This window comes from Protopterus annectens, chromosome 7.part0, assembly GCF_019279795.1.
Source record: "Protopterus annectens isolate FY-2018-M chromosome 7.part0, PAN1.0, whole genome shotgun sequence".
Lineage (NCBI taxonomy): Eukaryota > Metazoa > Chordata > Ceratodontiformes > Protopteridae > Protopterus > Protopterus annectens.
In genome coordinates, this window is record NC_056739.1 from 1,619,772,790 (window position 1) to 1,619,794,251 (window position 21,462).

At 39.9% G+C, this 21,462-nt stretch overlaps 1 protein-coding gene across 3 annotated transcripts in view; it reads left to right on the plus strand.

Moving 5' to 3' along the window:
- Positions 1–21,462, plus strand: part of NPRL2 (NPR2 like, GATOR1 complex subunit) — a 1,906,629-nt gene that overhangs the window by 1,726,016 nt on the left and 159,151 nt on the right. For all 3 annotated transcript variants that reach the window (XM_044078165.1, XM_044078164.1, XM_044078163.1), the window contains exon 9: positions 4,525–4,642. In XM_044078165.1, the coding sequence (XP_043934100.1) occupies positions 4,525–4,642 (118 nt within the window). The remainder of the gene's footprint in view (positions 1–4,524; positions 4,643–21,462) is intronic.

Consider the following 21,462-nt stretch of genomic DNA (forward strand, 5'->3'; position numbering starts at 1 on the left):
CAGAGTTTAGATAGGAAGTCTTTCAGAATGGTTTTGAAAGATGGGAGGGAGGGTATCAACCTGATGATACAGGTAAGGGAGTTCCAGGCAATAGCAACCTTGTAAGAGTACAGACAATGCCTGGCAGATTTGATAGGTTTATAAACAGACAGGAATTTTTGATGACTGGATCACAATGACCAACTGGGAACATAATCATGTAGAATATTTTTTAGTGCTGGACAGGCAGACGGATGCGGGATAATTTTATAGGTGGTAAGAAGCTGTGTATATGTTAATTGATGAGTAAGTTCCAACCAATTTAGGCTTTCTAGTGGTATACAGTGGTGGGTTCTGAAAGGGGGTATTTGATGCAAATTTAGCAACTTTGTTATATCATTATTCAAGTTCTGATTTTTGTGAAGCCTGGAGGTTAGTGAGGATGAGAACGCGGTAAAGAAGTGTGGGAAGGAGATAAATAGTGGCAAGTGTAATTTTAGTTGCATTGATGAGAAGGTTTTTAGCTCTGTAAAGCCTCCCTAGTTTTTGTTGAGTGTTTCTTATAAAATTTTGTATATGCAGGTCGAATGTAAGATTATCATCTACTATCACCCCTAATAATTTCCTATGAGAAGTGACTTCAGTGGTTGTGTTATCAAAAGAAAGGATTTTAAATTTTGTTTCTTTTTTTCATGAGAGAGGGCTATGGAGAAAAAAATAGCACCTTGATTTTTTGGGTTGAGCATGAGTTGTGAGTTACAAAGCCAAGTTTCAGTGGCTGTTAAAGCTTCCTGAGTTATTTTTTGGAGGTGTACCATGTTGTTAGGTGTGCAGATGACGGTGTAAGCATCTTTGTATTGCATTAGGGTAGCCTGTTGTGTGGATATATAGAGGGTGTTGGTGAAAATGTTAAAGAGGAGGGGACCAAGGATACAGCCTTGAGGTACACTAGTGGTGACTGGGAGGTAAGGAGAGAGCATGGAGTGCTATTTTACTGACTGACACCTATTTGACAAGTAGCTTTTGAACCACAGAAGGGTGGGCTGAGAGAGACCTAGTGAGGACATTTGAAGTACAAGTTTGTTGTGACAAACTGTATTGAATGCATTAGACTAGTCTAGAAATAAGGAAGAGACTAGTTTGCTGTTATCTCTATCTTTATTGACATTATCAATATAGGTTAGAAGGGCAGTACTAGTACTTTGGGAAGGACAGAAGCCATGTTGTGCAGGGGATATGAGTTCTTCCTGCAGGAGGTAGTCTAATTGTTTTTAAACACATTTTTCAAGTATTTTGGCAAGGGGAGATAATATTGATATAGATCTAAAGTTATTAATGTCTTTGGAATTTCCTCCTTTGTGCACAGGGATAATGTGTGACTTTTTTCAGAAAGAGGAAACATGGGATTCCTGAACTGACCTATTTATAAGGATTGAGACAGGATAAATAGTGCTATTGGCTGCTGTTTTTAGGTACTCGCTTGGAAGGTCATCAGTTGAAGAAGAGCATGGTTTAAGTTTGTTTAACGGTAGTATTATATAGGATGTGGGCACAGGTTTGAAGGCGAAAGAGGATGTGGTGATATGTGGCTGTTGGACAAAGTGTGGATTAGATGTTGAGGAATCCTTGAATAGAGATGCTATAAAATAAGAGTTGAACTGTATTGCAGTTTTGACCAATGAGTTATTGGGATAGGGGTCTGGGTTGAATTTTTGTCCAGGATTTAATTTTTTTAATGGATGTTCAAAATTTTTTATAGTTGTTTGGTATTATTCTGAAAGTTGTTATAGTATAGTTTCTGTCTTCATTTACTTGCGTTTTAGGATGATTATGAAGCATTCTGAAGTTTTCAAGATACTCAGTTTTATATTTTTGCCAATTTTTCCATGCTTTTTCTCTATCCTGCATTAGCATTCTACTCTTTTTGAATAGCCAAATTGTATTATGTGTGTTTTTAGTCTCTCCCTTCTAGGAGGTGCAAGGATATTTAGAAAAGTTAAATTGAATTAATTTACAGCATCATCTAGGGGGAGGATTTTAGGAAGTTCCAGTTAAATGATGATAGTGTCATAATGAGCTTGTCTAGTTTAAACATGGAATGGTTATTTGTTGTTCTATAAATATGCTGTTTAAGTGGGTGTTTGAGATGTCTCGTCGTATGGATTGGACGATGATCACTGAGAGAACCTGACGTTGTACCTGTGATAAAGTATTTGCTAGGATCTGATACTAGGATCCAGTCTAACAGGGAATTTGATGTCTTGCCATAATGTGTGGGGCTATTAATTAGTTGTGTGAAACCTTACAAGTTTATGCTAGATGTAGGGAAATTAGAGTTTGTCAAACCAACTGACATTCGTATCAGCTAGCAGCATTTTTTTCTTGTGCAACTGTTATGGATATCCAATGTAGACTATCTTCCACTGTAGCTATATTGTCACCAAGAGGCATGTAAAGGACAGTAATACATATTAGTTTATAATTGTTTGTTTTGAGGAAAGCACTAAGGAGCTCTGTTGAACTAAATTTTGGCATTGATAAGGGGAAATGTGATGGGTGTTGGGAAATATTAAAGCAATGCCACCACCTTTCCTCTTTATATAGTCATTACAGATGATATAGCCAGGAGGTATAACTTCGGAGTCGTTTATGCTATGTTTAAGCCGAGTTTCAGTTACAGCGAGAACATCAGGCTCATGTTGCTTAATCCCAGCATGTAGTTCTTAAGTTTTATTTCTTGTGGTTCTAACATTTATTGCAGCAAAAATTAGATCACCAGGGTTGGGGACTGGCTGTTGTTGGTTTAGAAAAGTGTATGGGAGAGAATTATCTTTGTGATACGTGGGGCCAAGATTAAGGTGTATATTTCCTCCCACTTTGGTATATTGGGGAATTATGCATATTTCTTTTTTGGAAAAGATTCTTACACTTAATTTTGTTTGGGTTTGAATTGAAGTGCACTTAATCAGTCTATATTTGGAAAAAAGATGAGGGACAATATTGAATAGGTTAATGTAAATGTAAAGTGGAAGTATGGATAGGTAGTTGGGACAAAGTTGGAGAGATGTTGAAAGATGTTATTGAGTCATGGTAGGATGCAAGATGTACAGTAGGAGAAGAAGAATAGAGGGTAAGCTGAAGAGTAGCATAAGTACAGGAGTCTGTATTTTATAGATGTCAGGTAGTGGGGAAGTAGCAATGAATAAGAAAGCAAGAAGTTGCAAGGCACTAGGAGATTCAGTAATGGTGGATTCTGAAAGCTGGTAGAGGATAAGTAAGGAGAAAAGTATTTTCTATAAAAGAAGAGAGGTTGCCCTGGTATCTTCTCCTCGAATTTAAAGAATAAACTGAGAGCAATCAGTTTATAGCCAGTACAAAACAATTAACAAAGAGATGCCAAACTAAAATAGTTTTTCTGTCATTTCCTGAGGCTAAATAACTGGCATATGCAGTATAGTATACTGGCTAAGAAAAAGGGGACAGTGGCCAACTTAAGAGGTCCTTAGAGTGTACAGACTATTTCAGAGAGAATTTCAATAACAGAGCAGGCATGTATTTAACTGATTGTTAATACAGAGTAAGATTATTCATGGTAAATGTGCTTACATTATACAATGACAGAATTCTCAGTAAACGTGTAGGAGTAGGGCTTTGTGGCAGAGCTCCTGTAGTATTGAGGTCAGATGTAGTGTCTGCAGGCTCTTATACAATGACAAAATTCTCAGTAAACTTGTGTGGATTAGGGTCTAAATGTAAAAAAAACATGAATTGCTGTTTAATTTTAACTCGTTCACTTCAGTGTAGCTCTAAAAGTTTGTAGTCTGTTTTAATGACTGCATTCCAAGCTTTTTGACAAATCAAGTTATGTCCTTACATTTCAAACAAAAGTCTACATCTCTATAGACTTAAGGGTTACTAATGAAATGTAAATTGTAAACTCTCCAGCACAAAAACATCTTTACAGTGGCTGTGTTCATGAAATTATAGATCTTAAACTGGATTTTCTAAGTCCTAATAAACACAGTAAATATTAATTTTGTAATATTTTTAAACAGTTTACAGCATCTCTTCAACCACTCATGCTACACACATGCTGTCAGCAGCATTTAGTTTGTCCATCTGTGCGTTTTCATATGAGGCTAAACATTTGTCTGTGTTACTTGGTTGTTGAGAAAAATATGACAAAACAACTAGTATATAACAGCATTAATATCTCTTAAGCAGCACTAGGCAGAGGTCATGTATCAGTGTAGATGAAATCTTTCAGTACCTTGTATGTTGCATGGTTTTGAAAATATTAATGCAAATATGAACATACTACATTAGATGCCTAGAGATGTCAGTAGGATGTAACTACAGAAACATCTGGAGTCGTCCTAAGGTTATAATGAGTTAAGTTCTAATTTATCATGCTCATGCCATTAACTAGTTTAGAGTGTATTGAACTGTGCTGTATTCTCATTGCGTGACCAATTAAAAGTCTCATACTGATCAGAATGTGAGTTTGACATTTGAAACTTTGTTCATATTTTGTTTCATTCTCAGGTCACAAGCGTGCTAGCCTAAGGGATGTGTTTGTGTTATACTGTGGACTTAGCCCGGGTACCACGGTGAGAGACCTCTGTTCCCGTTATGCACAGCAACTTCATCGAGTAGATGAAAGGTCAGGGAGTGTGCCAAACACTTTTTGTTTTAAATAATTTAGTTTTGTGCTTGTCTTGGTTGAATCCTATAGCCACTGCTTACTCACTTTGATCGCAAGCAACATTACATGCATCTCACTAATCGTAATCACTATTACTGTTCCTGTATTTAGTAATTCTACTTGATGGAAATTTCAGCAGTATTCTCCATGCAAACCTGTTCCATAAAGCAATTTGCAATGCAGAAAATTTAATTTAGAAAATGAATTTTGGTATAGGTTTCAGTTTGAGATCTTTATTTAATTTGAAATACTCTGTCATTGTTTTGCTTACTTACTCTTATGTAGTAAATAATATTTTGCTTATATTTTGTAAATTTTAATATTTGTATTTTAATGGCTGAGGTTATATTGATTACTTGTTGAATGGTAATGCCTAAATATATTTTAGATTTACCAAACTTTGTTCTCTTTAAACAAAATGTGAAGAAGATACAAAACCAACTCAGTTGCCATAGAGGCATAAAACCCTACCACATGTGAGGCAGAGCACCTCGCTGACTCTGTTCAAGAGAAATCTAGACCTGTGGATGGGAGATGGGAGGTTTATGGGAATCATCTCTGGGTCACTGCTGGACAGAGGGCACAACAACTAAATGGCACAGTATTTTTTCATATAAGGGTGAGCGTAAAGCTAAATTTGGGCTAGGCTTATAAATGCCTTAGGGCAGATAGCCTAGTATAAACCTATGAACCTATGAACCAGGTGACCCATGTTCGATTAGAGGTAATGGCAACTGCTGAAGCTGGCACCACCTTTTAGGTACCATCTTTCATTTTATAAAAGACAAAAAGAAAGCCTTTATTTATCATTAAAAGAGCTGTTGTAACAAAGTCTCAATATTGCCCCTGCTATTCACATCAGACTGCCTGTTTTTCAACAAAATGATATCCTTAATAGAATAGCTAAGTGGTAAGCAAATATGTCTGACATATGGCTCTTGAGGATGATCTTAACAGCCTTTCAGATGATAACTGGTGAAGCACCTCCCAGAATACCAGTTCTTTTTCTATAAACACTTCCTTTCACCCAAGCAAGCCAATACTCTCTAGTTTGTTTCATCTTAACTGATCAACTGTTTTGGATTTTAAGGTATTAGTTTTATGCTGAAGCTCCGTAAAATGTTCCTTTTACTGACTTACTTCTTGGCTTGTAGATGCACTTATACAGCAGTTACAATAGGAGTTTGCTCTGAGGTTACATTATTATTATTATTATTATTATTATTATTATTATTATTATTATTATTATTTCTACCTGGAGAACTGCACATCTTTCTAGTACTTTCATTTTAACAGTATATACCTGTTGGTCTGTGAGGAACTCCAGCACTGCAGCTTTTCTTAGCTTGAGGAGAACCTTGGTTTGGGTGTCCCATAAGAGATATCCTTCTGAAAAACACTTTCAAACTCTAATCAACATTCATGATTCCTGTGACACTTTGACAGCACAGAGTAGTCAACAACTGCTGTCAAATCTCTTAACATAGGCTGTGATGGGGAAAACTGGGATTAGTCACAGAGTTTGATGTTCAGTGGGCACAGGGCTAGAAGAAGAATTTCAGAAAAGACTGCAACAGTAAAATGCACTGAAAGTGCTCTTCAGATAAAGCATCATATATTTTCTTTTCCTTCTGTAAGTGGTACCTGAAATTTTTAGTAGAAGAATTTTTCATAGTCCATCATGATCCATTGCCATTTTATGGAAATGCAGTACTCTCTATTAATTATTGGCTGACAACATTGTTGCACATCTCTGGATTTTTGCTGTGGTAGACAAATGCTGATGCTCAGCAGACAATATTAATAAAGTTTTTTTTTTTTTATTTACGTATGCATTTACTTAGTTGTTTGCCAGGTAGGTGGGCTGGTCCAAAACTCCATTTTCTGCTACTGTCAGAACCATTTAGGCTGGACTGTAATATAAAATAACATAATGTAATATAATATAATCAGTGCATTTGCCTGTGGGTGGAGATAAGCTGGCTGAACATCTTCTTGTCTCTGTTTCAAACGTATTGTTGTAGGTTACAGTCATGCTAAAATTAAAACAGCTAACATGCACCAGGTTGAATTTTGTATAAAAACAGAATTTATTTTCCTAAGGAAAAATTCTCTGGAGTCTACTTGGGTATCAAAATATCTGTGTAAAGATTTCCAAGCAAAAATCCTAAATCTTCTAGATTTTGTTGCATATTTGAAAGACATACATATATCCCCCCATTGTTTCTTTGTGAATTGCTTATCCAAACTCTCTTCTTCCCAAGCCTTTCTAATCTCCTCTGATTGATTGTTATAGTTATCATGCAATATTTTATATGCTCTGTGATCCCCGTGCACTGGCCCAGTAATCAAGGAGCCTCAATCCTCACCATTAACTACCTGTGAGGGGTGTCCACACTGGGAGGATAACAAGTACACACAGTAAAGTACAATTTTACTTAAGAGCACACAGAGGTGTTAGTCAGTCTGAGGCTGGTTTCTCCCTTTCTCTCCAGAACCCCAATAAGACTCCCCACTGGTGCAACTATAGGGTTCAGATCTCAGCCTAGTAGTCAAGCCAAAACCTCCAGTACCCTCTCTGTCCAACCAGTGTTTCATGTCCCTGCCCAGGTAGCTGACAGATACACATTTTGAGATTTTAGTTATATACAAACACACAGACACTCCTTGGGAAGGCTGGCACAGATTCTCTAACTATGCCCTTTTCTGCCCAGACTGTACGGTAGTGATCACTGCCACCAATTCTACTGAGCAATGTTGTTGTTATCCATTTAATAAGTGATGAACAGCAAGGCTATTGGAGTGGCTTATACAGTATCACCAAATACATGCAAGTAGGCTAAGAGCTTAAATTATCTCTACACAAAACAGCCACAGTTAAAAGGTTTAAAATATTTAATAATAAATAATAAAAACACAAGGCAATACTTATTAATTCAACACAGTGACAATAGAGAGTTCAGTAATCATAGGAAATACTTTAAAACAACATTGTAGGATAGTCTCACATAAATATAGAAAACAGCTAGACTAATCTTGCTATTTCTGTCTATCTCTAAGAGAAATACTAAGCACCAAGACCCTACTTACAGAGCAAAGCTGTTGTCAGCTTCAGAACAAAATACAAAATGCTATACTTTCTTTCTGAGATAGCCCTTAAATTGATAATACACATTACTGCTGAGTCATTTCAGATTACATCATTCTTGTCACTTCTCTGATTTAGTTCACAGGCTAACAGAACTCAAAATTTAACATTTCTTTTTGATCTGCACTTGCCAGGAACCTACAGCAATAAAATGCACTTTACGTGTGAAACCTAGTAATTATCTCTGTCTTAGGACAATAGAAAGAATTTCTAGCTGCAGATATCCTGTTTCCTAGCTTGAGATCACACACAGTTGTAAAATCCTTTACTTATTGGCTTTCTTCCAGCAGGGTGCATTGTGGTAACATTTTTGAAGCTCAGAAAATAACACAGTTTCCGTACATTTGTCTAACAAGCCTGTGGATCATATTAATATTTACAAGGATAGACTTATTTCCAAAAGTCTATCTAGCTAGGCTAGCAGCCTTCACAATTCTTCTCCTCTGAGAACTCAAGCTACTTTTTCAAGTGTCCTTTGAAAAACATTGATTGAGAGGGTTGAGTCTGTCTGGGTATACCTTACTCCATTCCCTGTCTTGAGACCCCGTCTGCATTGGCATTGATAACCCCACTGCGGTGCTGCACTGACATATATGCTTGCAACCCTAGGCTCCATCTTAGCAACTTGGCATTTTGCTGGCTGGCTCAATGTAACCATGTTAGGGGATTGTGGTTTTTAACTACAGTGAATTTCCTTCCATACAGATAAGGCTGAAGTTTCCGCAGTGCCACACTATTGCTAGACATTCCTTTTCTACAGCTGCATAGTATTCCTCCCTGGGTTGGAGCCTACAACTGAGATAAACCACTGGGTGCTCTTCTCCCTCTGAAGAACTCTGGCTAAGTACAGCCCCCACCCCATGGTTCAAAGCATCCACCTGCACATCAAATTCTTTGCTGTCATCTGAACTTGCTAACACAAGGGGTCTTTCCAAAGCTTCTTTAAGCTTCTGGAATGCCTGCTCACATGCTGGGGTCCACATCACCTTATCTGGCCTGTTTTTCCTTGTCAGGTCTGTGAGGGGAGCAGCTGTGGTACTATAACTGGGGATGAACTTTCTGTAGTACCCCTGCTTGTCCATAAGAATGACCTCAGTTACATTTTGGTAACAGGTGCCTGAATGGCTTCCACTTTGACAGGTTCTGGCCTGATCTTATCACTCCCCATTCTATGTCCCAGGTAGGAGACCTCTGCCTTACCCACCTGACGTTTGCTGCGCTTAATGGTCAACCCTGCCCTCTGTAGTCTGCCCAGCACCTCCCTGACATGCTGAAGGTGCTCTTGCCAGGAATGGCTGTAGATGGCAATATCATCTAAGTAAGCAAGGGCAAAATCTCCTGCTCCTGCTAGGATATGATCTACCAGCTTCTGGAAAGTTGCTGGGGCATTTTTCATCCCAAAGTGCATCTTTGTGAACTCATACAAGTCAAAAGGAGCCACAAAGGCTGACCTCTCTTTAGCACAGGGAGTCAAGGGCACCTATCGATAACCCTTGGTAAGATCAATGTGGTATGATGCTTAGCCCCATCCAGCTGCTCTAGGGCTTCATCTGTCCTAGGCATGGGGTAAGCACCTGACTCTGTGTGACTATTTAATTTCTTGTAGTCCACACAAAACCTGGTGCTGTCATCCTTCTTTGGCACCAGTGCCACTGGGGAGGGCCAGGGACTGTTGGACTCCTGAATTACCCCTAGATCCAACATTTCCTGTATCTCCTTCCTCAGAGTCTGTTTGACTCTGTCAGGCCTAATAGGCCTATGGGGTCCTGTATCCACTTGGTGCTGCATTATGTGAGTGCACCCTGCCCCCAAATTCCTGCAACACTGCTTGGATTTCTCAAACCTGGGTAGGAGATAGCTGCTGGGACATTGCTACCCCTTCCACTGAGGTGTCAGTCCGAGGCTCACTGAGGACATCAGTCACCAAATCTCCCTCAGACTCTACCTGCAATCCACTGCAAATACTCAGCACAAGGGCCCTCCCTATTATGGTAAGGTTTCATCATGTTAACACAGTGCAATTAGTGGTCGTGGCTGCAGCCTACCAGTTCCACTGGATCTATATTATGATATTGCATACTCAGAAGAGCGAACGACACATAATCGACCCCGAAACTTCAGAAGAGTGATTTTTTCCCAAGGGAAAAAAATTGCTGTTCCAAAACAAAAGAAAAACTTAGCAAAAAAAAAAACCGTAAAACATTATTTAATGTGGAGAGCTGTGCCTCCCACACCCCGACGTGGCAGGCTTTGCCCCCCCACACAACCCCTACTTAAATATACCAACTCCGAGATCGCACTACAGTGCCAAAAAGTCAAAGTAGTGAAAGCGGCCATGAATTCTTTCCCAGGGAAAGAATTCGCTGAAAAGCTGCTTCGCTATTTTGCCTTTTCGCACTTTTCAGTTTGACAAAGATGCATTCAACAACTTGTGTCTGTGACAGAGTAATAGGGAGTCATTCCACCATGTAGTTAACGTCACTGACCTTCCTTACCACCTTGTAAGGTCCCTCCCAAGCTGCTTGCAGCTTGTTGTGTCTGACAGGAATGAGAACCATTACCTGCTACCCTACAGCATAGTCTCTAGCTTGAGCATTCTTGTCATACCAGACCTTTTTCTACTGTTGGACTTCTGTCAGGTTCTCCTGGGCCAAGCCCATGAATTTCCTGAGCCTTGATTTTGAGGTTTAGGACATATGCCACAACAGACTCCTGGTGATATTCACACTCACCCTCCCACTCATCACGAATTAAGTCTAGAGGCCCCCTCACCCTATGCTCATACAACAATTCAAACGGTGAAAAACCTGTGGATTCCTGGGAAACCTCTCTGTAAGCAAACAACAGATGGGGCAAATATTTGTCCCACTCCCTCTTAAACTGGTCTACAAATACCCGTAGTATGGACTTGAGTGTAGAGTTTAACCTCTCAACAAGACCATTAGTCTGGGGATGGTAGGGAGTGGTCTTTAGGTGCTTCACCCCACAGTACTTCACAGACAAACCAGCAGGTCTGACATGAAATTGGCACCTCTTTCAGTCAATATTTCTTTTGGGAAACCTGTCCTGCTGAAAATCTCTAACAAAACATTTTCCACCTTTTCTGCCTCAGTGGAGGACAAAGCCACTGCCTCGGGGTATCTTGTAGCATAATCTACTACCACCACTAGGATATACGTTTTCCCTGTGGAACTTGGAGTACTCAGCGGCCCCACAATATCCATAGCTACCCTCTGAAATAGCTCGTCAATCACAGGCAAAGTCATCAAAGGAGCTTTCACCTTGTCTCCTGCCTTGCCTACCTTTTGGCACTGTTCACAAGTCCTGCAGTACCCTGTTACATCGCTGGAAATGCCAGGACAATAAAAGTTCTGCATAATACGTATCTTTGTAAATTTTATGCCCATATGACCTGCAAAGGGAATATCATGGGCTGTGGCTAGAAGTGCCAGACGGTAGGCTCTAGGCACTACCAACTGCTGTATTCCACCTCACCCTCTAGCCCTCCCTCAGGAGTCCACTCTCTATACAGTAACCCTTTGTCCCAATATACAGATTTCCCCTTCCCTTGAGAATCAGGTGCCTCACTAGCTACCTGCCTCAGTAATGTATGGTCTGAGAACTGAGCCTGCCTCAACTCTCTTTGTAATCCTTCCCAGCTCCCCTTAAACAGGAGGTCTGGTATCCTCTGACAGTGGTGCCTCACTGTCAGCCTGGGTACTACACTCACCTCTGCCCTTGCAGTCACTGTGTCCAAGGGAACATCAGTACCCAGAAGCAGCTGTGGCTCACCTTCAGTCTCACTGCTACAGGGTAGCTTCCTCCTTGAAATAACCACCTCACCTGTCCTGGCTGCAAGTATGTGGTCTGGCTGGGTCTCCCCCCAGCTACCAGACCCACATGCTTGTCTCCAAGCCTGACTGCATTTAACTGCATTAACACATGGTACTGCATTCACAAAATCATTTCCTATCAGGACAGCTGCAGAGATATCCTCAAACACACCTACTTGCTGGCTTCCTATTCCACCCTCCCAGTCAAGGTGAACCCTAGCCAAAGGTATTTGGAATGGTGTCCCTCCTAAAGCTCTGACTGGAGTAGACTGCCCAGGCAAGTAGTGCTTTTCAGTAACCATTGCAGGCTTCACAATGGTTATGTCAGAGGCTGTCTCTCTTTCAGCAGTGGTCTTGTTGCCATTCACTACGATAGGATATAACCTCTCGTGGTAGTTTGTACCCTTGTTGTCTCAAGACAACCTCCTGTTGGCATTTTGTCATTCCCACTTACTGGCTCTATCACCTTTTGTTCCCTACCTTGCCTCCACACTAAGACCCTACTTACAGAGCAAAGCTGTTGTCAGCTTCAGAACAAAATACAAAATGCTATACTTTCTTTCTGAGATAGCCCTTAAATTGATAATACACATTACTGCTGAGTCATTTCAGATTACATCATTCTTGTCACTTCTCTGATTTAGTTCCCAGGCTAACCAAACTCAAAATGTAACATTTCTTTTTGATCTGCACCTGCCAGGAAGCCACAGCAATAAAAGGCACTTTACATGTGAAACCTAGTAATTATCTCTGTTTTAGAACATCCTGTCTCCTAGCTTGAGATTACACACAGTCGTAAAATCCTTTACTTATCAGCTTCCTTCCAGCAGGGTGCACTGTGGTTACATTTTTGAAGCTCAGAACATAACACAGTTTCCTTACATTTGTCAGTCAAGACTGTGGATCATATTAGTATTTGCAAGGACATAGAATTATTTACAAAATTCTATCAAGCTAGGCTGGCTCTACTAATTATTACTTTTTTTAATGACAACTTCTGTTTTAGATTCTACTAAAAACTCTACCAGTGCTGGTCTTTCTTTTAGGACCCCCATTTATTTCTCTTTGTCTGTAATCTGATTTCAGTCCTTGATAGGGAAGGCAGTCTCTAACCTGCAGTTCAGATAAATTATTGGTGTCTTCACATTCTATAATCTTTCCCTCTCTAGTTATTTGCTCCCAATACCTTGGTTCCTTTGCCATTTTTTCCAATAAATTCTGCCCCTCTGTTGCCTATTGTCTGTATCCCTAATTGCAGTCATCCCTATCAGCACAATTTCTTTTCTCCATTCCCATGTTGGCTTAGTTTTTAGAATACTTTCTGCTACTTTATGAATATAATATTCTGGATGGTTATTGTTACACGCTTTAAAGTCCTGAATCTAAAATCCCATTCTCACCTTGTTTCATGAGTATCCCCCGTGTTTCATCATCATCCCTTTCCACTTTGAATGATAGTTTTCTGCTTGTGCCACATATTTCAAAGTTGCACAGTTAAGGCTCCTTTACATACTACAAGCAGAAAGCTATAACTCAAACTGGAAAAGATGATGCTGAAACAGGGGGGAAGCTCAAGAATAAGGATAGACTGGGATTTTGGATGCAGAGCTTTCAGGAGAATAACAATAACCAGACAGAATATTATATTCATAAATTAGCAGAATGTATTCTAAGAACTTAGACAACACAGGACTGGAGAAAAAGGATAGTCTGTCGATAGGGATGACTGCAGTTAGGGGTGCAGAGAATAGGCAATAGCAGCTGGAATTTACTGGAGAAAACTGGCAAAGGAACCAAGTTATTGCATGAAAATAATCGGAGAGAGAAAGTTAAATGAATGGGAGGATGCCAAGAATTCATGTGGATTGCAGGCTAGAGACTGAATTTTCTGTCAACGGCTTATATCAGAGTATAGGTAAAGAGAAAGTAATAAGGGGATCCTAAGTGAAAGACCAACAATGATAGAGTTTTTAGCAGCATCTATATCAGTAGCTGCTGTTAAAAATGGATAATTAGTAGGGCATGTAAAATATTGCATGATAAATACAGGAATCGACCAGAAGAGGTTAATCATGATTAAGAGGAAGGACTGGGATAAGCCATTCGTGAAGAAACAGTGGGAATATATATGTGTGGCTCCAAAATATGCAATAAAGACGAGAAGATTTAGGATCTTTGCTTGGAAGTTTTCCCTAGGTATTTTATACCCCAAGCAGACTCCAAAGAATTTTTTCTACAGATAGACTGTAAATGTTGGAGGTTTGATGGGGAAGAAAGATGTAATTGGGAACATATTTTTAGGAGTATGAGTTGACAGACTTTAAAAATTCCTTGCAGACTACTCTGTCAGAAATACTGGTTGAGCAAATTGGTATAACTAAGGAAATTATTTTTTGAACTATGATACAGAATTAGAATTTTCTAGATTTAGTAAGGCCTTGCTGAGTCTAATTATGGTGTCTGCCAAAAAAGCAGTTGCTAGAAAATGGAAATCACAGTCTAAACCAACGGTACTAGAAGTAGTAAATATAATAACAGAGATAAAACAACTGGAATTGGGATCTTTAAAAAGGGTAGGAGCAAATTACATAGGAATAAATGTAAACTGTGGGAACAATACATACAGGGGAGAATGAGGTTTAAAAGAAGGCAAGGCTTGAATGCGCTATATAATGTTTGACATCCAGTGGGTAGATTATAAGTGATGTATAATGTTTGCAACTGGGATTATGTCAATATGGTTTGTGATGTAAAATGCTTGCAGCTGGAATTATGTCAGTATCGTTTGTTTTCATTAATATAAATGTATGATTGTCCGATGTTCTTCATCTCACATTGCTGCAGTCCTTACTTATTATGGGTAGTCCGCTGTCCTCGGTCGGCCCGAATACCAAAGTATTAGGCTGACGTCAGTCATGGGCACTCAGAACTGACATCAGAGCGTCAGGGTATAAAAGCGCATGACCGACGTCATATCCTCAGTCTTTTTTGCCGCATGGTCCGATGCAGAAGCAGCGTTGCGAGTGCCGTTCGGCGTTCTGAAATTTTCGAATTCTGAGTTTCAGACTGAAACCAAGTTGGGCTAAGTACCCCGTTGGGGAATATTTTTGTTTTTTCTTGCCTCAGTTAATTCCGGATGTCAGAAAAAGTGAATAATTGTATTTCTTGTGGGAAACAGATACCGCATAGGGATTATCACTCTCTTTGCATTCCTTGTTTGGGACCGGACCACGACGTAGTCTGGTGTCGGTTTTGTGCTAGGTTTAATAAGCGCACTATAAAAAGAAGGTTAGATTGTGCTAGGTTAGTCTTTGGTAGCGGTGTAATTATAATATGCCGTGGATCCTCCGGCCGCTTCCACAAAGCGCAAAGACAAATCCTTGAAACCTAGACAGGTTGATTCGTCCGTTTGACGCCGGTCCTGCAGAAGCTACAGTAGAGCAGGGGATCCGGCAGAAGTTTCTGTTGAGTCTCAGGGGGAAACTTTAATTTTGCAGGATGTGGCCTCCCAGGAGTCAGGTCAGGCTGAAGGGGCCTCTCAAGTTACTGTTCTCCCTTCTATGCCTAAGGTGGTTAGGCCTTCTGCTTCTATTCCTAAGGCTTCTTCTAAGGGCAGGTCTGTTTTGCCTTCCTCTGGTGTCCCTCCAGGTACTTCAGGGTTTGTGCCTAAAAAGCACATGCTTAAAATGGCAGAAGATTTGATTACTTTAATTAGAGGTTCTATGCCCCCTCCTGATAAGAGGCCCAGGGTGAAGCCAGAGTTGGAAAGTTTGGATCAGGCCTCAGATGACTCAGAGTCTTCTGCTGAAGATATTCTAGATTGTCCTCCTTATTCGGATTCTGATGCAGAGGATTCCTCTCCTTCTGCTTCTCCTCCAGAGGATTTTTCATTTTCAGAAACTCTGCATTCCATGAGGGAGCATTTTAAGTGGGAAGGACAGGATTTCTCTGATTCAAGGAAGAGGCTTAGGAATTCTTGTTTTTACCACAGCATAGACCCTTGGCTATACCTCCTGTTTTGGATGTTGTTCAAGATGTTTTCTCGGAGGCTTCCCTTAATCCAGATTCTTTGCCTCCTGCGCCAGTTAAACCGGACAGATATTACAGGGTGCCTGAGGCTCATAAATATCTGTTTAAGAGTCCTAGGGCAGACCCAGAAACTATTAGTCAGGGGCCTAAGGGTGTTAGAGCCTCTGTTGTAAAGAATCCGGTTTCTCTAGATAAGGAAGCTAGAGCTTTGGATAGATGGGGTAAGAAGGTGTATACCTCTTCTACTTTAGCAATGAGGGCTTTAAATTGCCAGTTTCATATGTTGAAGTATCAGAATTTCCTCCTTTCTCAGCTAAAATCTAAAGTGGATGCTTTGGCAGAGGGCATAGAGTGTAAAGAATTGCAGGATTTAGTGCATGTCTCTGAACAGGTGGGTAAGCATTCTTTGCAGTGTGGTTTTGATGCTGTGCAGGCCTCTTCTAGGGTGGCTGCCACTGGTTCAGTTCTTCGCAGGCACGCCTGGCTTAAGGATCAGAATTTGTCCGAGCATGTTAAAACTAGAATTCTGGATGCCCCTTTACAGTTTGAAGTTTTGTTTGGTCCCCTTGTGGAGTCAGTTTTGAAGAAAATGGAAGACAAGGCTAAGTCTATGCAGACTGTTAAAGATTTTTTGCAGGTGCAACCTCCAGAGTTTAGTAGAAATTGGCCTACTAAGGGGTGGACCTACCCTTCTTCTGATTCTCAATCTAGGGGTAGATCTAGACGTGGCAGGGGCAGAGCTCACAGTACATTCAGGCCTAGAACTTGGAGTTCGCCTGCACAATCTGCAGGTGAGGGCAGGGGCCAGTCCTTTCGTAAACAGGCCCAATGACCTGCATTTTCAGCTGCCAGATTCTTCTTGCCTGGCAGCTCCTTTGGGAGGAAAGTTAGCACTCTTCAAGCAAAACTGGCTTTTAGTCACCCAGGACAAATGGGTATTGGACATTATAAACCGAGGCTACAAGTTTTATTTCCATACATTGCCTCCTTTCAAAGGCATGCCAGGCGTTCCTCCTCGGCAAAGGATAGAGGCTCACAAGCAGATTTCTTTGCTTCTTCAAATAGGAGCTATACAGCCAGTTCCTCTGTCAGAAGTGGGACTAGGATTTTATTCTCGCCTGTTTCTAGTACCAAAGAAAGGGAGCACGTGGAGACCAATTTTGGATTTATCTATCCTCAACACTTATCTGGACATTCCAAAGTTCAAAATGCTGACGTTACAACAGCTTTTACCTCTGTTGGGAAAAGATCACTGGATGGTAACTCTGGATCTCAAAGAGGCTTATCTTCATGTTCCTATCAGGTCCAGTTGCAGGAGGTACCTGCGTTTTCGGGCTGGAAATTTACATTATCAGTTCTCTGCATTGCCCTTTGGCTTATCTACTGCGCCCAGAGTGTTCACAAAGGTTCTGGCTCCAGTGATAGCCTTTTTCAGGTTAAGAGGACTACAGATTTATCCTTATTTGGACGATTGCCTGATTATTGCACAACACAAGGACGAACTTCTTCATTATCTACAGTATGTGATGGTAGTGTTAAGATGCCTAGGGTATTCTGTGAACGAAACAAAGTCCAGTCTAGTACCCTCTCAGGACATGTGTTTTCTGGGTGTGAGACTGGATACAGCTTCCCAGATGGCCTTTTTGACCCCGGACAAACAAAGAAGCCTTTCTCTTTATGATTGTCTGTTTCTTAAATGAAAATTTAATAAAGACGTTTCTTGTTAAAAAGAAGTTGTTTAATAGCATTTTTCTAAGCTTGTGCATATTATAGGTTCATAGGTTCATAGGTTCATATTAGGCTATCTGCCCTAGGGCATTTATAAGCCTAGCCAGAATGTGTTTGGCTTTCGCCACCCATTTTAAATTTATTTTGCTATGCCCTTTTTCGAGGTTAGTATACTGTGCCTCTATCTAACAGTGACACAGAAGTGATACCCGGGGTAAACCTACGATCTCCCATCCACTCATCAAGATTCCTCTTGAAGAGAGTCAATGAGGGACTCTGCCTAACCTGGACTGGGATTTTATTCCAGAGTGAAGGGAGCCTCTGGGTTATGAATCTGTCCCTCCAGCATGTCCTATTTATTTCAGTGCTGAGGTTCAAGTCTCGAGCTCGGCGTAGCTCGATGGGATTTGATTTTCTGAGGTGCAGCATGTCCATTAATTCCAGGTTGGACATGGCTTTATCGTCAGGCACAGATCGCCTCTGAACAGGCGGTATGCCACTGAGTAGAGCTGGAGTTTCTTTAACCGGGCAGCATATGGCATCTGTTTGAGCCCTTTGATCCTCTTGGTGAGGTGCTTTTGGGGTCTTTCCAGTTGCTGCAGGTGTCTGGTAAGCTACATCCCAAAAGGGGCATTGTACTCAATTATGGGCCTGATGAGGGATGAGTAAAGAGGCGATGACCTCCCTGATCTAGATGTGAATCCCTTCATGATTAGGTGGGCTATATAAAATGTTTTTCTAACCACTTTGGCCACATGGTTGTCAAATGAGAGCTTGCTATCAACTTGGGTCCCCAGGTCCCTAATTACTTCTTCTGTACTTAATGGATTTCCACCTATGTGGTAATTTGTGGGCACTTTGTTTTTGCCAAAGGGGATGACTATACACTTTTTGGCATTTAGCTTGAGGCCATGGCACTGGCACCAGTTGTCTGTTTCTATAAGGCCCTTTTGGAGGATGCTTGTGTCGGCTGGAGAGTCGATTATGGCACCCAGTTTGCAGTCATCTGCGAACTTGGTCAGCCACAGTCCTTCCGTGTTGGCCTGTACCTCCGAGAAATATATACCGAACAAGAGAGGTCCCAGGACTGATCCAGGTATCCCTTTATTTTCTCTTTAACAGTCTGCAGTTGCTTCTCTCTTGTTCTGTGAGATTCCTTCTCTTCTGCAATATTTTAACCTTTGTCAGTCCCTCTCAATAAATCTTGTTACGTCTTAACCATATCTCATTTTCTTTTATTTCAACCCTATTTTTAAACCCCACTTTTGTTTTATCCCATACCGTAGCTGTATGTTCTGAAGAAATTTCTATTCTCCCTAATAACTCCCAAATAATTTCCACTAATCCTTAAATTCCTCTCTTGTTAACAGATAGGTAGGGAAGCACCAGTGTCTTATTTTTATTTCATAACCCTACATTATTATTTTAGTCATTATTGGTGCATGATCTGAAATAGTTATTGGATGCATATCAAAACTTTCAATTAAATGCACATGCTTCTGTGAAATATAATTTCTGTCTAATATAGACCAGTTTTTGTATCTTAGAGAATACTTATAAATTCCCTCCAAGCTCCTGCTACTAAATTCACATCATCCATGCCAACTATTTTCATAAATTTCTTCAGAAATCCACCCCGTTTTGTTATATATTCCCTTCTAGGTCCCCCAGATACATCCTCGCTGTTGCAAATCAAATTCCAGTTCCCACCTAAAAGTAATATTCGCTACTGAAAGCTGATTATTTCTCCAAGAATTTTCTTAAGTTTCTTTGTAGCATTTTTAAATAGAATATATATGCATCCCAGCATAATCCATCTCCCTTGTCAGTACCCACTTAATGCTACAAATCTACTGTTCCTCTTTTGTATCTGTTGGAGCTGGAGCTCCTAGCAATTAATGTAAGTACTCCCCTTTCCTTTGACCGAGATATTCCTCTAAATAATCATTCTGAAATCCTTTCTCTATCAAATTCACATGTTCACTTCTTTCCAAATGTGTCTCCTGTGCCACACCTGTTTGCAGTCTGCATTTTTAATATAGTTCAGTACTCTTTCTTTTTTATACCTGTGAGACCATTCACATTCAAAGATAATGTGGAAAGTGTTGGCAGTATGAAAGGAATTTATTATTCCCACCTTTTATGTATAACACTTTTTTACTGTCTAGTTTCAGCTTTTGTGTAACATACCTACACTAATGTTTGGCAGGTTGATATTTTATACAGTTGTTTCTTGTCATATCCATTTGAACCTGTGTCACATCTTACAAGTCTTTTTGTTTTAATGAAAACCATAAAAAAAATCCACTACCAGAACACCACCATAATCTATCAACGTAATAAAAACACACATTGTGTACATTTTCATATAACGAAGTTACGTTTAACAATCCTAATGGGAACAATTACCCCAATTGACAGCTTGACCTGTAATAAAGGTTATCCATGTTAAGACATGTAGTACCACCTGTGCTTCTGCTTGCACTAAATGCTGTTTTGTGTTATCTTTATTCCTCTTCCAGATGTATAAAACAGATTGAATGCTTTCAGAAAATATTGTCTTTTAGTCACTGTATTTTGCTTTTATCAGCTTGTCTCCATAAAAACATGAGAACCAGGTAAGCAGTTGCCTTCAGCTACAAACTTCCCATATTGCACTGTGAACATGTATTTGCTAAAAGAAAATCTTTCATTACAGTGTTCTTTTATTTACTTGCTTCCACTTAAAACTTATTAGATCAAACCAATGGCCTTAATCCTGCCATTCCCCTATGCAAAAGTAAGAAAAGGGTTATCAGTTTTACACTTTTGTCCAGGCTTTCTTTCTTTTTTTTAATATTACAGTGCCTACATTTCTTAAAACTGAATAAAAATGAAAGAAGGGAAAAAGGGCACTTGTTTACTTTAGTGCTCCTATTTTATACAATAATAACTGAAAAAAATGTTACCGTATAACATGTAGAATATGTTGTGTTTATAAAAATACTGTTAAAAACAAAAAATGTTTTAATTTGTTACCTGTTTCCTTCATTTTCTCTTCTCCTTAATGTTCTTCCCCACATTGATGACGTGAATTAGGACATATGCTTTTGACTACCCTACAAGTTTAACAAAGTTAAAAAAGTCCAATATTTCTGGGTTTTCTTGTTCTGCAGTATTTCACAGATATGATTGATGCTTTGTAATCTCACATTTATTCATCATTTTCCAAGTTGTTGGTGTTCTTCCTGTTGATCTGTGTCTCCCAGTTCCAGTCTCTGGTTTATTCCTAATGTACTCCTGGTTATTCTAGTTAACTCCTGTGCTTTTTCTGTGTCTCAAGCATTTTCCTTTGGAGCATTGGAAAATGCTTCACTGGTGTAGTCTCTCTATGAGCTTTATTATCAGATAATTAAGAAGCAGAATCCTCCAGTTTGACAGTTAACCTTCTTGTTCAACAAACTTCTTCATTAGCATGTTCTATATCATAAAATTACTTTGACACTCCAGGAAAAAAACATTATGAAGTTAGCTGGTTTTGCACATCTGCTTCTCGATATTCCTTGACTGCTGGAATAAATGTATTCCTCTTCTGCCTGGTATGCAGTGAGCAATCATTTTCTGCAAACACTCTGATCTCTCCAACTTTTAATACTTTGTCCTTCTACCGCAATTTTGTCAATCAACTCTTTCTGTTGCTAGGATTTAATCTTTATTGTAAGAGGTCTTGGCTGCTTTCTCGTGGTCAGATTTGGTATATACACACAATGTGCCCTTTCAGTTAACAGCTACTACTGTGGAATACCATTCCAGTTGTACTTTTTTAAAATCAGTACAGTCTGCTCCTTCCAATTTCTCTTGTACAGCAGAAAATCTCAGATTTTCCCTGAGATTCCTTTAACACTTACAAAATTATGCCTATACTTTACCTTCACCATTGTCTTTCTTCCTGTCCCGGCGCCTGGATGTTCTTGTCCTACATATTTCTCTCTAATTCCTCATTTCTGTTTCTCCTGAAATACTCCTAACACCACTTCTTATTACTTTTCTTCTATACCTGC